At 44.4% G+C, this 13,673-nt stretch overlaps 1 protein-coding gene across 5 annotated transcripts in view; it reads right to left on the bottom strand.

The window, feature by feature from the left end:
* Cpeb2 (cytoplasmic polyadenylation element binding protein 2) overlaps nucleotides 1-12,430 on the bottom strand; it is a 51,314-nt gene extending 38,884 nt beyond the window's left edge. The window contains exons 1-4 of one of the 5 annotated variants that reach the window (XM_038320752.2): nucleotides 10,604-12,429; nucleotides 8,095-8,376; nucleotides 7,242-7,331; nucleotides 923-1,013 (exon numbers count right to left, since the gene is read on the bottom strand). In XM_038320752.2, the coding sequence (XP_038176680.1) occupies nucleotides 923-1,013; nucleotides 7,242-7,331; nucleotides 8,095-8,376; nucleotides 10,604-12,247 (2,107 nt within the window). In that variant the 5' untranslated portion in view covers nucleotides 12,248-12,429. Of the gene's footprint in view, nucleotides 1-922; nucleotides 1,014-7,241; nucleotides 7,332-8,094; nucleotides 8,377-9,316; nucleotides 9,394-10,603 lie in introns of those variants that run through there. The other 4 variants (XM_038320746.2, XM_038320779.2, XM_038320769.2 and 1 more) reach the window with 4 other exon arrangements.
* Between the last annotated feature and the right edge of the window lie 1,243 nt (nucleotides 12,431-13,673).

The raw sequence follows: 13,673 nt of genomic DNA on the forward strand, positions 1-13,673 counted from the left end.
TAAAAGAATTACATTTGCCGGGCAATGGGGGCACACACCTTTAATCCCAGCACTCAGGAGGCAGAGGTTGGTGGATCTCTGCTAGCCTCACCTAAAGAGCTAGTTCCCGGATAGCTAGGGCTCTTACACAGAGAAACTCTGTCTCAACAAACATTATTACATTTGTAGGATAAAAACTGGAGAACTTATAAAGAATTCCACGACTCTGACTCAATGAGAAGTACTGAGCTAGAAATAGCAATTATTATTCTCGTAAATTCACAATACATTAACTGTTGCTGGCTACTGATCTGTCAGCTTGACACAAACTAGAGTCACTTGGGAAGAGGGAGTCAATCGAGAAAATGTATTCATAAAACTGATGATAAATAAGGGAGGGTCCGGCCCATTATCTGTAGTGCCACCCTTGGGCAGCAGGTTCTGGACGGTATAAGAAAGCAGGCTGAGCAAGTGACGAGAAGCAGTAAGCAGTGTCACTTCAAGGTCTCTGCTGCTGTTCGTGCCTCCAGGTTCCTGTCTTGTGCTCTTGTCCTGATTTTCCTCCCCAATGGACTAAAAGCTCTAAGCTGAAACCCTTTTCTCTCCAAACCTTTGCTCTTGGTTAATTTGATTTAACATAGCAACAGAAACCCTAAGATATTCACATGGTGTGGCAACAACTACTTACTGATGCTCTGAGTGGCTAAAGTTTGCATGACCTGTTGCACGCATTGGGTAACTAGTACTCCTGTTTCCTCAAGGTGGTAAGATTGCAATAAAGGGCACTAATATAAAGGACAACGAGAGACAGAAAATAATGCATATGAAATAACGCTAATGATATTTCTTTACATATCAGAAAGTTAGTTTATATAAGTACTAGTTTTTCATAAGCAGACAAAACAATATAGGCATGAAACTGATGCTGTAAATTGCCACATACCTTTGAGAGGATCATGCTCTGCTCTCATGATATCAATAAGGGAATTTTCCAGAGAGTGCATATTCAAGCTATCATACATTCTACTTCGATCCTGGAAGACAGAAAAAGAAAAGATATAAGATCTATGTAATTTTAAAAGTAAAAGTTAAAAACATATAATCTTTCTTATATAAAGCAGGACACTTGATCAATATATTACCACTTAACTTGTATCCCAAGAAAATACTGATATTTAAGTATCATGTCAACTACAATGTCTCTTATTAAGGGACAATATTTTTAGCACATTCATTTCTAAAATATATAAAAATTAATGTAATTTTATTGGAGTATTAGCTGAATGCAGTGAAATAATCTCTCTGATCATTTTTACACACATTACACACAGAAAACATTTCCAGTTGCTTCATGTTTCTCTCATATATCTAGGAAGACAGACATTGGTACTTAAAAATGAGCATCTTGAGAAGAATTTAACAGTTGCACCACACTTTAAACATCTGTCACACACTTAAAACTTGACTTAGTCTTCAGAATTGCAAAACAGTGAATATGTAAGCATTCTATACACAAAAATTAAGTGTAGGATACTAATATTAGAAAAGGTATGAATGCCTCCTCATATGTTTACATTCAAATCTCACTTTCCAAAGTGCTTCCACTTTTTGTAATCCTCCCTCTCCGAACTCCACTCCAAAGGAAGGCAGCAGAAGAGGGGAGGGAGGCACTTCAGTTCACATCCCCTTCCCCAACTCTGAGAACTTCCTTCTGTGTTGACAGCAGCATTTCTGCTGACAACACAATCTCCTTGCTTTATAGAAGACATTTAGTTCTTTAATGTCTAAGAACTGATATTATGTTCTACTCAACACAAACACAATGAATAAGCAATTAACAAGGGAAACTAGACAAACAAGCTATGGTCCATGCCCTCCAAAGAGTCTGATGTCTTTTCTAAAATATGTCAAAGCCATCCCCACTCACTTGTTATATATGCATGAATGTACAAATTCGAAGCAAGGATAGGTCATCTAAACTCTCAAAATGATCAGCACAGGGAACCAGAAAAGAATAAGAAAAGTAAACTAACTGACAGTTTCCACAGAAATCCAAGTAAAGCATTAACCTGGCGCCACATGATTCAAGTTATACCAGAAGTCTCTAGGATCATATGCACCCATGGACATTTACATGTATTATTTCATTAAGTAATGGCTTATAGCCCTCATGATTTCCCCAAGGAACCAACAACCAGAAAATATTCAGAACTAGGTCTTTGGAGAGCTAAAGAAAAACATAAGGTTTGTTTATTTCTTCTTCTTTGATGTCTAACTAGGGTTGTATGCTTTTTAAAGCCAGGGGCCAGGATCAGCATTGTAGACTAAACAAGGCGCTATCAAGGAATTAGGAAGGGTGAGTAGTAACACTGAAAGAGGCAAAGCTGATAGAGAGGAGGCTCTTGCTCCAATTAATCACCAACTACCTACAGAGGTCCAATTCACTGACCTTCAAGGGAAAGATCCTGAACACACAACATACCTATCTGTACTGCGCTTCACTAGAACAGGTGAACTTGGTAGGGGAGCGGGAGAGAATCAATGAAAAGGAGCAGTCCTTCCCAAACTCGACATGCTGCAGAATTATGTGAAAAGCAGTTTAGTACACACTGGTGCCCCATCTTAACTCATCTTGACTAAGGAGATGTTAGGTGGACCGTGAAGCTGCTGGCCAGCACAGTATAAACAACACTGAGATTTGTGATCTTCTACACCACTGAACCTCTTTATACTCTGCCTCCATCTTCTGGAAAATAACCAAATCAGACTTAACAATGCCTAGAGACCACTTGAACACATAGACCTAAAGCATTGTTACAGCAAATGGCATAAGATGGACGTAAGAAGAGGGGGGCCTTTGTGCAAACAAGACCTCCACGCTTACTAATGCCTCCATTTTTACCATCTCTCTTTCTGCTCGACAGTGTGCCCATTTCCTGGATTCTTCCACTATCTTCTAAAGTAATTAAGGTTAGGGTCCTTCTAATCACACACATCTAGCTTTCAAATGTCTGTAAAATGAATACCCCTTTATCACTACCATAAAACTCTCTATAAAACGTGTAGGCTGAGCTGTATGAGTGTAAAGACTACTGTTAAGATGGTAATTATAAAGGACTAAATCTTAGACTTTTCTATAGAATCTGCTAATTGACTAAACTGGAACAAGTATAAGATACTAAAATAGATTTGTTATCAGATGAATTTCTAGCTATTGAATGGAAGACTATTGTAATATTGAAGTTCTTAAGTATATTTAAGTTAGGGTTAATAAAAAACTGTCAAAGCAAACATTAATACTCTTATGATGTACCGTGTAGGCTCTAAGAGTATAAGTACCTAAAATATTTTATGTTCTATACCCTAAATATTTAGAAGAAAACATTCTACAGTTCATAACTGTCTTTTAAAGACAATAGTTTAAAACAAATTGTATTTAATGATTCATATTGTGCTATAAAACAAATGTGTTCTTCTAAAGTAAGGATACTAGGAACAGATTTACTCATCTAAATTGTTATCAGTTTAAAACTATAAGGAAGACTTGAGGCAATTTAGAAATAAAGATGAACACACAGTCCTGACATACTAACAAATACAGAAGATCATGTTAGTTTTACTATTACATGGCTGCTTGAAAATTACTAAGACATTTCAGAAAAATCAAACTGAGGAAAAGTTCATATACAACCTAGTCTAAAATATTAAAGCCTTCTGGAAATCAATTAATTGGGGTTTTACAGAAATGAGATGATAAAAGTCCTACAGTATCAAGAAAAGAAAAACAGAAGAAACGGAAAACGATAGTAGCCTCTGAAAGTCTACTGCTTTTGTGACTATTTTTCTGTACCCGTATGTTAGCCATAAGCACTTATGAAAGGGTAGAGAGATAATATTCCAAAAACACTTAAAGGACTGAGGCTAAGACACTAAATACCCAGGGAAAGCACCCACTGCTCCAACAAAAGAGCTTCTTGACTTTTGGCTGTGTGTGAGTTTAAAGACTCCTACACTCTCGAAGTTCAGGCTCATGAAATGCTGGCCTTGCTTTTCTACCACACACTACTTTTTAGGGAGACACATGAAAGAGTCAAGTGACAGACTTTCCTGAAGAAGATCTCCAAAATGTGATTTATTACTTTATATTAGTTTGGATGTTTGATTGACAGAAAATATCTTCAACTAGTTCAAGGCAGTTTCCATAATATACAGCAAATATCCTGCACTGAAAACATTGAAACTGCCCAGAAAGAAGATAACATGTATTGATGGGTTTCTCAGGGCATACTGCAGAGGTGCCACATATAAAAACATGTAAGTGGTAAACAACCTAAGTTAAAGGGAAATTTACATTGATTTAAAACATCTAAGTATCCACAAATAAACACATTGTGATTTTTTAAATGTCTCATGGAAAATTTTATTTTGAGGAAATCAATAACAGTTTTGAATATTAGTTCTTACTAAATGCTAAAAGCATTTTCAGATTAATAAATTCTGGACACACCTAATAGTTTCAGTTCTCAAGGGATAGAGACAGGGACATCTCAAAGTTGAGATCGGCCTCAGCTACAAAGTAAGATCCTAGTCCCAACGGCAAAGAAAAAAAAAAAAAAACAAAAAAGAAAACGTAGTTTATGAGAGATAAGTAGGAACATTAGGAACCAGGCAAGCAGTTCAATGGTAAAGTGCATGCCTCACAAGCATGGGGCAGTGACCTCAAAAGCCATGCATGGTGGAGAGTTCTTGGATTTCAGGGTTACTGAGGTAGAGACAGGTGGATCCACAAGACTCACTGGCCAGAAAGCCTTGCCTTTGTCTAATGGTGAGCTCTGGGCCAATGAAAGGCCCTGTCTCAGAGGAGGTGGACAGCAGTCCCGAGGGATGACACCTACCATCCTCATCTCCATGTGCACACACACCTGCACACAGATACATACACACATGCATTAGATAAGCCCTGATAGCTCTTTTTAAAGTTGGGAATGTGCATCGTGCTTTAAAAATGCTTTAAATTTGACATTTTTCCATAAAAAATATTGAAAATAAAAAATAACAAAATTATAAAATTTTACTTGATACAAATGAAATAAATTAAGCTATGAAAATATTTTTCCCATTTACTGAATTTAATTGCATGTCCAGATCTTGGCATAGGTCACATCTGAAGTATCCTGAATGAAGATGTTAGTTCTGTAACTTATTAGATTGTAGACCTGATTCATTTCAGACTGAAGTAAATATAAACCATACACTAAAATTAAATGGTTTAAAATAATATACTTGTTAACAAAAATTGCTAATATTAAAATTTCTATGATCACAAAATAAAATCTCAAATTATCTAAGTAATTAAGCATTTTAAGTATTTTAATTTTGCCAAATCGTCTATATTTTACACTACCAGTTTACATGGATGCTTTTGTGTTTTTAGGACTCCAAATGCCACCAGCTTTTATGGAAAGATGGAAACATAATAGAATGTATAATAAAGACCATCTGATCACTTAAAGGCAGCAATGAGGTCATATATACTCTACCCTCCCCGATGGGTCCTAAGTCTTTCATTTTAGCCTGGGGACTGGAGGACTGTGTGATCAGTGAGGAAAAGAAATGGCAAAGCAGATCAGAGAATGTAAAAGGCCTGGGCAGCAAAGGTTTTACATGGCATTGCTCATCAAGATCCTTCTTTATTGATGAGGCTATGACCAAGAGATGTGGTAAAGAATGCAAGGAAGATGATGATTCCGGTTTTGGAATGACTTGTCTTCCAGTTCAGTTCAATTTCTATCACCTATTTTTATCCACTATCACATCACACTTCTGCACAAATACTAATTACTCAGCAGTTTACCAGAAAGTATATATAAACAGTCAATTGGGAGAAAAAAATCTACCTAAAATCCTAAGTTATCAAATGGGCAAAGGCAGAGTGGCTTTGAAGATGAAGTAGGAAGGTAAAGCACTGCAGTCCTGTTAGTCTCAGAACTGAGTCTTAAATGCCCCTTCACCATCACCTCTGTCTATGCTAGTGGCTGGCGAGAGCTCAACTCAACTTTAGCCCCACCTACCCCGCAAACACAAAGGCTGCTGTGTCATACAGGGCCCACTGCTTTTGTGCTTACACTTGAAATAATTATGCTCATTCGTCTCTGAAAATATTTCCCCTTTCACCTGCAAAATAACCACAATCATCTTTCTCTCCCAACCTAACTATTTTTAAGCAATCATGGACTCAGTCTGAACAGAGCTACCAGAATACAGGTGAACTGGGACAGAATGAGAAAGAGACTAGAAATGGATGAGTGGGAAGCTTAAATTAACAAGATAAGAAGCTAAACACAAGATAACTACCATTTCTAGGCTGTGATCCTGGCAGGACAACTTCGATAAATAGTCAGGATTTTTCTAAAACAACAGCTAATGACTGATTATTCAAGTTAGTGCTAGTCCTCCAGATTAGGATGCTATTTATAAAATGTGTTGTTATTAATCTGCCTATACAGTCTTTGTAAAAATCAGTTCATGCTGATAAATTACTTGAGGAAGTGCCTTAGCTATGGGTTATATAGCTCCACTCACTTAACTTACAAAATTTCAAAACAAAGGTCAAACTTGAGATCTATAAGAAAATCTCCTCATATAAAAGGACTGAGGTTTTTATGTCCTCACATAATAATCCTCATGAACTCGTACCAGTATACATTCAAATTCAGTCTGCAGAAAGATAGACAGCATCTTTAAATCACAAAGATCTTGAAGATATTTTAGAACAAAATTTAGAATAAAAATACTATACCATAAAAGTTTATTTTATAAAGGTAAAAAACCCCTAAATTAAAACAGGAGTTATTCAGAGGCATATCTGACAAACATTTACTGGAAGATTTCTTAAAACACGAAATGTGAAGCTGGATGGTAGATACACAAATGAGTTTGCATTTTTATTGTGGGTAATTCTGAAAGGAAGACAGTACCTATTCAGTTTGACTGATGTTTAAAGTCAGGTGCTCTTGGATACATGATTAATTCATTGTAATCAAAACCAATTTTTTATGATTTCAAAATATGAATAAAAATTTTTAAATTTGAAAATAAATGGATTAAGAATTTAAATCGAGATATTTAAAAACTAAATTGTTTTAATAATCTCTGGCATATACTTATATGATATAATTGAAAAGCAAATGATCACTCGCATTCATACTGTAAACACTACACTCCTGGCCAGGACCCTGAGAAGCACACACTGTGCAGCCTACCTGGTCTATTCTGGATGTTCCGGCTGCAGTGCACCAACTATCTTGGAGTGAATCTGAGCCCCAAGCTGGCAACTGCAAACTAGATCTCACCTTCAATAGCATAGAAGTTTGCATCAGAAATGAGCAGTTCTCTTCCCCATCCCACCCAAGAAAAACCAAAAACCAAAAAACAGAGATAGAAACGAAAAACAATCAAAGTTCTTTCTTAAATTTCTGTTCCATCCTTTAAAGGTTTTGATGAAAATTAAACCTCATTTACTAGAGTCACAAAATATTAAACAGGCCTGGAAAAACCATATCCATTGATATTAGGCCACAGTTAGTGCTGAAAATTATACACATACATACATAAGTATATATTTATAGTCACTGAACCCAGTGGAGGCAATCTGAATTATATTCAAAGGGTCTTAACATTACTGTGGCACAATCACAGCTGTATGAAGAACATTCTAATAAGTAAACAGCTTACCACAGACAAACCTATGTGCAACTAGTTACAAAATGTTTTAGCTTATATTATCAGAAAGGCAAATTTGGTTGTCTATTAAGAAATAACTAACTTAGACATTTTTAAGGAATTGCCACTTAAAGGCTTCACATTGTAATGGAAGAAACATTTTTTTTTAAAAAAACGTTTGGAAGCTTATTTCCATTCATTGCGTGTTTACAGAGAAATTCTTGTATCTCCGTTTTCTCTCTGTTTTACCCTTTAATAATTAAATGATATGCTTAAATTTTGTTTATCTTTAATTCTGTTAATCTTCCTATAGTGCCATTGCTGCCTCCACCACCCCACTTCCTATTCAAAAGATAAGCATTAGGAATAAGGACATTTACATACCATTCTTACCTGTAAGGGTAAGAGTGTGTTACTATTGTTGTCTGTCCTGAACACATTATCTTCAATCCAAGACTTTGGAGTCAGTGATGGTGTAGAACGAGTAAATTTCGGTGGTGCTATAACATTACCAGAAAATGGTTTCTTCAGTGGAGATATCTGATTCATTGTCCCTGGAATTCCCATGTTTCCACTTCTACGGTGATCTCTGCCATGCATTGCTCCCCAGGACATGCTCGCAGTGCCCCAACCACTGCTCTGATGGTTGCTCCAAGGAGATTGTTTCAGAAGAGGCTGAGGAAAACACAGCTATTTCAATGACAGGCCTTGGAGAGCTTAGCATTCAAATTCAAATTTCAGAACTACGCTAAGAATTTAATAAAAAATAAAACAAAAAAAATCATTAAAAATGAAGTGCAAAAGCCAACAGGAGTATTTCCTAAGGGTTTACAAAAGAAGCGTTCCTAGTTGAGATCCTATTTACTTAGTGTTCGGGAGTTTTCATCCCCTATCTACAATAAATAGTAAGTCCCATGACAATTACTAAAAAACTCTTCAAAGCTTAAGTTAACTTTGAAGAACCTGAAAGCAACCTATCTTCTACTAGGACTAGTTAAATTAGTATTAGTTAAATGGTCTTAATTATCTCAGCTATGAAAGCAAAATTTTTAGATCTTAGGCTTCCCAAACAGCTAACAAACAGAGGTAACATTCACTGTGAACTGAAGATGAATTTCAAGGTCAGGTCAGTCCAGAAAGAAATTCATTTTCCTGAACTGTTAATTCAACGCTTATGGTATTTTATTCTTGTTTTCTTTCAATATTTCTTTAATTAAGTTAAATTATCCTTGAACTGTTAAAGCAATTATCTGATGCTACCTATAGGTGGATCCACTGAGATATACAATAAACCACAGGCTTTGCTTATTCTTAATAATCTTAATGTAAGTCTCAAGTTAATTGACATTCAAAAGCAAAATATATTCCCGTCTAGAACCTATGATGAGAAAAGTCATCAAAAAATGGAAAATTCACAAGACATAATACTTTTTTAAAAAGGAAACTATGAATTGCTAGTATTTCTGTTAATAAGCTAAACCTAACAATTTTTTTTCTGCTAAGATTTAGACAGTGAAAACACAGACCATGTCATTTCTAAAACTCAGTAAATACTGTAATCCTAAAATTAAACGTTTTTCTTTTACGAGAAATTTAAAAACTTGACATCCAGTACCTATGGGTGTTACTGCAGGATTTGAAATGCTGAAAATCCTGAACATAAAGGCTCTGTCTCCTTCCACACAGTTGAAAAGCACAACCAAGGAGTCTCAGCAGAATTACCCCATGCAGTAGCCTTGTTTTGCCTACCAAATGACTCACAATTCAAAGTTCTTTTCCAATGACCTAAAATTCCATTTGAAAGCCATGTGACCTCTTACACTCCGAGGTAAGACCTATTTCTTTTTGTTTATTGGCGCATATTGCAGTTAAAATATGAATCACGACATACATCCTGATAACGTTCTATTTTGACTTTGGGAATTCAAAATTGCGTATAAATTTCTGCGCAAACTTCCAGTTAAAAAATGAAGAGCCTGACACACTAAAGACAGTTGCTCAAGATCACATAAACCATGGGAAATGGAGTATTACTTCAAAAGTCAGTATTTTCCTTCCTTATAGGTCACATCCCCCCATTCTTGGGGAGAAAACAGCGATTCGGCAAAACTGTTAACTTCTACTTGGGTTAATTTCGATTAACTGTTCGCTGTTACTTTGGTTAATTTAAACAGCATTCACTTTGAAAACTTTGGTCAACAGAAGTTTGAGAAGTAAGGACCGGTTAAAGTCAAATTTTGGTTCCATGACAATCCTTTATCTTGACATTGAATTTCGAATGATCACCATAATAAATGCTAATTCCATTAAATAGCAACAAAACTCTCAACATCAAGAACTCAGCGGTCACCCAAAATGTGCACTGGGCGGGGGTCGGGGGGAGAGCAATAACAGAAAAGAAAAAAAAAGTCTAGGGCACGGACTAGCAAAGAGTCTGCCTGGGTGTCATTTCCTAAAGCCACATACCCCCATGATCCCGGCACACCACCCCATGTGGAGACGTCTAAGAAGAAACACGTTAATCCTAGTTCCAAGGGTGCCTTGGTCTTCAAACCCACAAGATGAGACAAATACTAAAAAGAGCAGACACCTAGGGCACCCCCAGCCCCGGGGCCAAGAGCCGCGCGCCGCCTGACAGTTCCTCCCTGCCGGTGACAGTCCCGGGGTGCGGCTGCAGGTGCCACCTGGGCTTTCCCAGTGCTGCACAGAACAAACTCCAGAAGGGAACAGCCTCGGCTCCCGTCCGCCCCGGGCACGCCGGGGACGGAGCAGCTCCAGCCCACCTGTCTCCGCTTGCCCACCCGAGCTTACTGTCCCGGCCCCGGGTCCGCCGCCATGCCCCGGCGCTGGCCGCTCGAGGGGGCGGCGGGCTCCTGCCCCACCGCCGCCCGCCGGACCGTACCTGGTGGTGGTTGTACGAGTTCCTCTGCTGCAGGAAGGCGGCTGCGGCCGCCTGGTGCTGCTGCTGCAGCTGCGGGCTGACGGGCGACCTCCGGCTCTGCGGCTGCTGCGGCGCCGCCGGCGGCGGCTGCTGTTGAGGTAAATTCATGGCGGGCGGCGCGGGCACCGCGGGCGCCGAGAACGGGCCGCCAAAGCCACCGCCGCCGCCGCCGCCGCCGCCCGGCACGCTGAGCCCCGCGCAGCCGTGCGGCGACACCGGCGAGAAACTCGGAAAGAAGGCCGGGTTGATGGACGACGGCAGCCCGGGGTAGAAGCCGTTCTCCGAGTCCGGGCTGGGCGGCGGCATGGCGCTCAGAGAGCCGCCCGCGCCGCCGCCGCCACCGCCGCCCGGGGTGGCGGCCGAGGAGCCCGGAGGCTGTGGCTGCGGCGGCTGCTGGGGCGGCTGCGGCGGCTGCTGGGGTGGCTGCTGTTGGGACGCCGGCGGAGGCTGGGGCGGCGGCGGCGATGCGGTCTGCACCGACCAGGGGGTGCCGAAACCGGGCAGCGGTGGCGGAGACGCGGAGCCGCCTCCCCCTCCGCCTCCGGGGGGTCCCCCGCCCCCGCCGCCGCCGCCGCCGGGGTGCGGCAGGTCCGGGCTCTGCAGGCTGCTGAAGGCGCTGGTGCCGAGCGCCGCGCCGGGCAGGAGGGTGCTGGGGCTGTTGAGCAGTGGGTGGTTGGGCGACTCCATGGAGCCCGGCGCGGGGTTCACCGGCGGCGTCGATGGGGGCAAGCCCGCATTGGAGGTCTCGGCGGCGCTGCCCTCGCCCGCGCCCGGGGTCTGGCGAGGGCTTCCCGCGCCTCCGTGGCGGCGCCGCGGGGCTGCGGACGGCGAGGGTGGGAGCTGCGGGAGCGGGGGCAGCTCGGCCGGGCGCTGCCGCGGGGCGAAGTCCTGCTGCGGGAGGTGCTGCGTGTGCGGGAGGCTGAACGGCTGCGGGCGCTGGGCGAGCGGCGCCGACTGCAGGAGCGGCCCGGGCGGAGGCGGCGGCGTTGACGGCGGCGAGCTGAAGCGACCGGGGCAGTGGAGCGGCGGCGGCGGTGGCTTCGCGTCCGGAGGGTGGGGACGGTGTGGCGGGCTCAACTCTTTCCTCTTCTGGCTGCTCAGCTGCTGCTGCTGCCGCTTACTGAAGTCCTGCGGGGAGGAGGTGCGGCAGCAGCAGCAGGAGGAGGCGGAGGAGGAGGAGGGGTGGTGCAGACTCGGTTTGAAGTCCTGGGAGGGGAGGAGGTGGGTCACACCCGCGTTCGTGCCGCCGCCGGGGTGGTGGCTGGGGAGCTGCTCCGCCGCCGCCGCCCCCGAGAGCGGCCTCGCCGGCTGCTGGGTCAGTCCGAGCAGCAGCTCATCCTGCACGGCCTGCTGCTGATGCGCCACGAGCGGGGAGGAAGAGGAAGCTGCGGCCGGGCTGGCCGCGCCGCCGCCCGAGGGGATGGCGAAGGGGGAGGCGGCCTCCGAGAAGCCGGTGACAGGCAACGGCGGTGGCGACAGCGGGCCGAAGGGCGTGGCGGACGGCCCGGCGGCGAAGGGCCGGTACGAGCCGCCGCCGGGCGAGGACCGGGGGCTGCCGCTGCGCAGCAGGGCAGTGTGCAGCACCCCGAACCCGAAGTCCCGCATTTATCAGGCCGGCGGCCACGGCAGGAGACGCACCCCGTCCCCTGCCCCGCCTAGGAAGACCCGGGAGCCGTGGCGGCGCGGCCGTGGTGGAAGGAGTTGGGGGGGGTCAGTGGGAAGGGGACACTGTGACTGAGCCGGGGCACACCGACTTGGGCCCCGCCGCCCCTCACGGAGGCCACCGCCACCTCCCGGAACCGGCTCCGACACCGCCGCTGCCTTGGCCGCCGCCGCCCTCGCCGCTTAAGAACCCCGGAACGTGCGTCAGCAGCCACCTCACAATCGCCCCGCCCACCCGCCTTGCGCCCGGGCACGCGGGAGCGCGCCGCCGCCGGCCTCGCCCCGCCCCGCCCCGCCCCTCATTAGCATGCGTCCTGAAGGCTGCGGCGGCGGGCGCGCGCAGCGCGTCCCTCGGGCCCGGAGCTTGCCAAGGGCGGAATGGAGAAGAGGCCGGTGGAGGTTGGAAAAGGCGGGCGCGCGCGCGTGCGCACGGAGGCGAGCACGCGCGGGCGTTGCGGACGGTTTCTGGGCAACCGCCCCTCCTGCCCCTGTTGCACGCGCCCCCCAGCTCAGGTCCCGCCCTCTCCCAGTCCCTGGGGTCACGTGAGGGACCGCTGTAGCGGAGCTGCACCGAGGGCTAGGGCGCTGGGCTGCTGGAATCTGACTAGGTCCTGTGCTCTGTGTTCTCTGGTGCACCCCCAAGCGAGTTGTCACTGACTGTCATTGACCCCTGCCTCCGCGAGAAGGCTTTTATTTTTTTCCAGGGTAAACCGCGAAGCACCAGCGCACTGTGTAGTAAATATATTCACTGCAGAAAGGGGAACAAAGTCTTGCGCTGCCCCGAATGTGCGCGGTTATTTGCACACGCCTGCGCTGAGTAGGTTCCCAGCCCTGCTGCAGCACGCCTTGGGTGCGTTCCACTGCGATCCGGGTGTGCCGGACTCCTCCTCTACAAGTTCATTCTGGCGTCCCTCCCTCCTTCCCCGGGAGACTCGAATCAGAACCTTTCCGAAGCTTTATTAATTTCCAAGGGAGAAAGATTTCTCACATCAGGGGGGAAAGGAGGTTGTGACTCAGCAGCGGACTTGTTGAGGCTTGCAAAATAGAAAAGAGCTTTCCGTGCAGAGCTCCGAGGAGCGCTGGAAGGGGACTTAATCCTGTGTAATTCCTTCCCACAGGAACATTTCACATAGAGAAAAGCATACTTAACTGCAGTTCAGTAATAACGGATCCACACAACGAAATAAAATAAGAGTTGTATGTTCTTGGTTTTCAATTTTAAGTGTTCTTGATATCTAGAAAGTGAAACTACTGAATGAATTCCAGAAATAATGTCTAACCTCAAGAGTATACAAAATGTTGATTCAGAGGGGACTAATGCTATAGTTTAGCATCCTCTTAGGGGTGCAGAGAAACGTAATTCTGAATC

Source organism: Arvicola amphibius, chromosome 1, assembly GCF_903992535.2.
Source record: "Arvicola amphibius chromosome 1, mArvAmp1.2, whole genome shotgun sequence".
Taxonomy (NCBI): Eukaryota; Metazoa; Chordata; class Mammalia; order Rodentia; family Cricetidae; genus Arvicola; species Arvicola amphibius.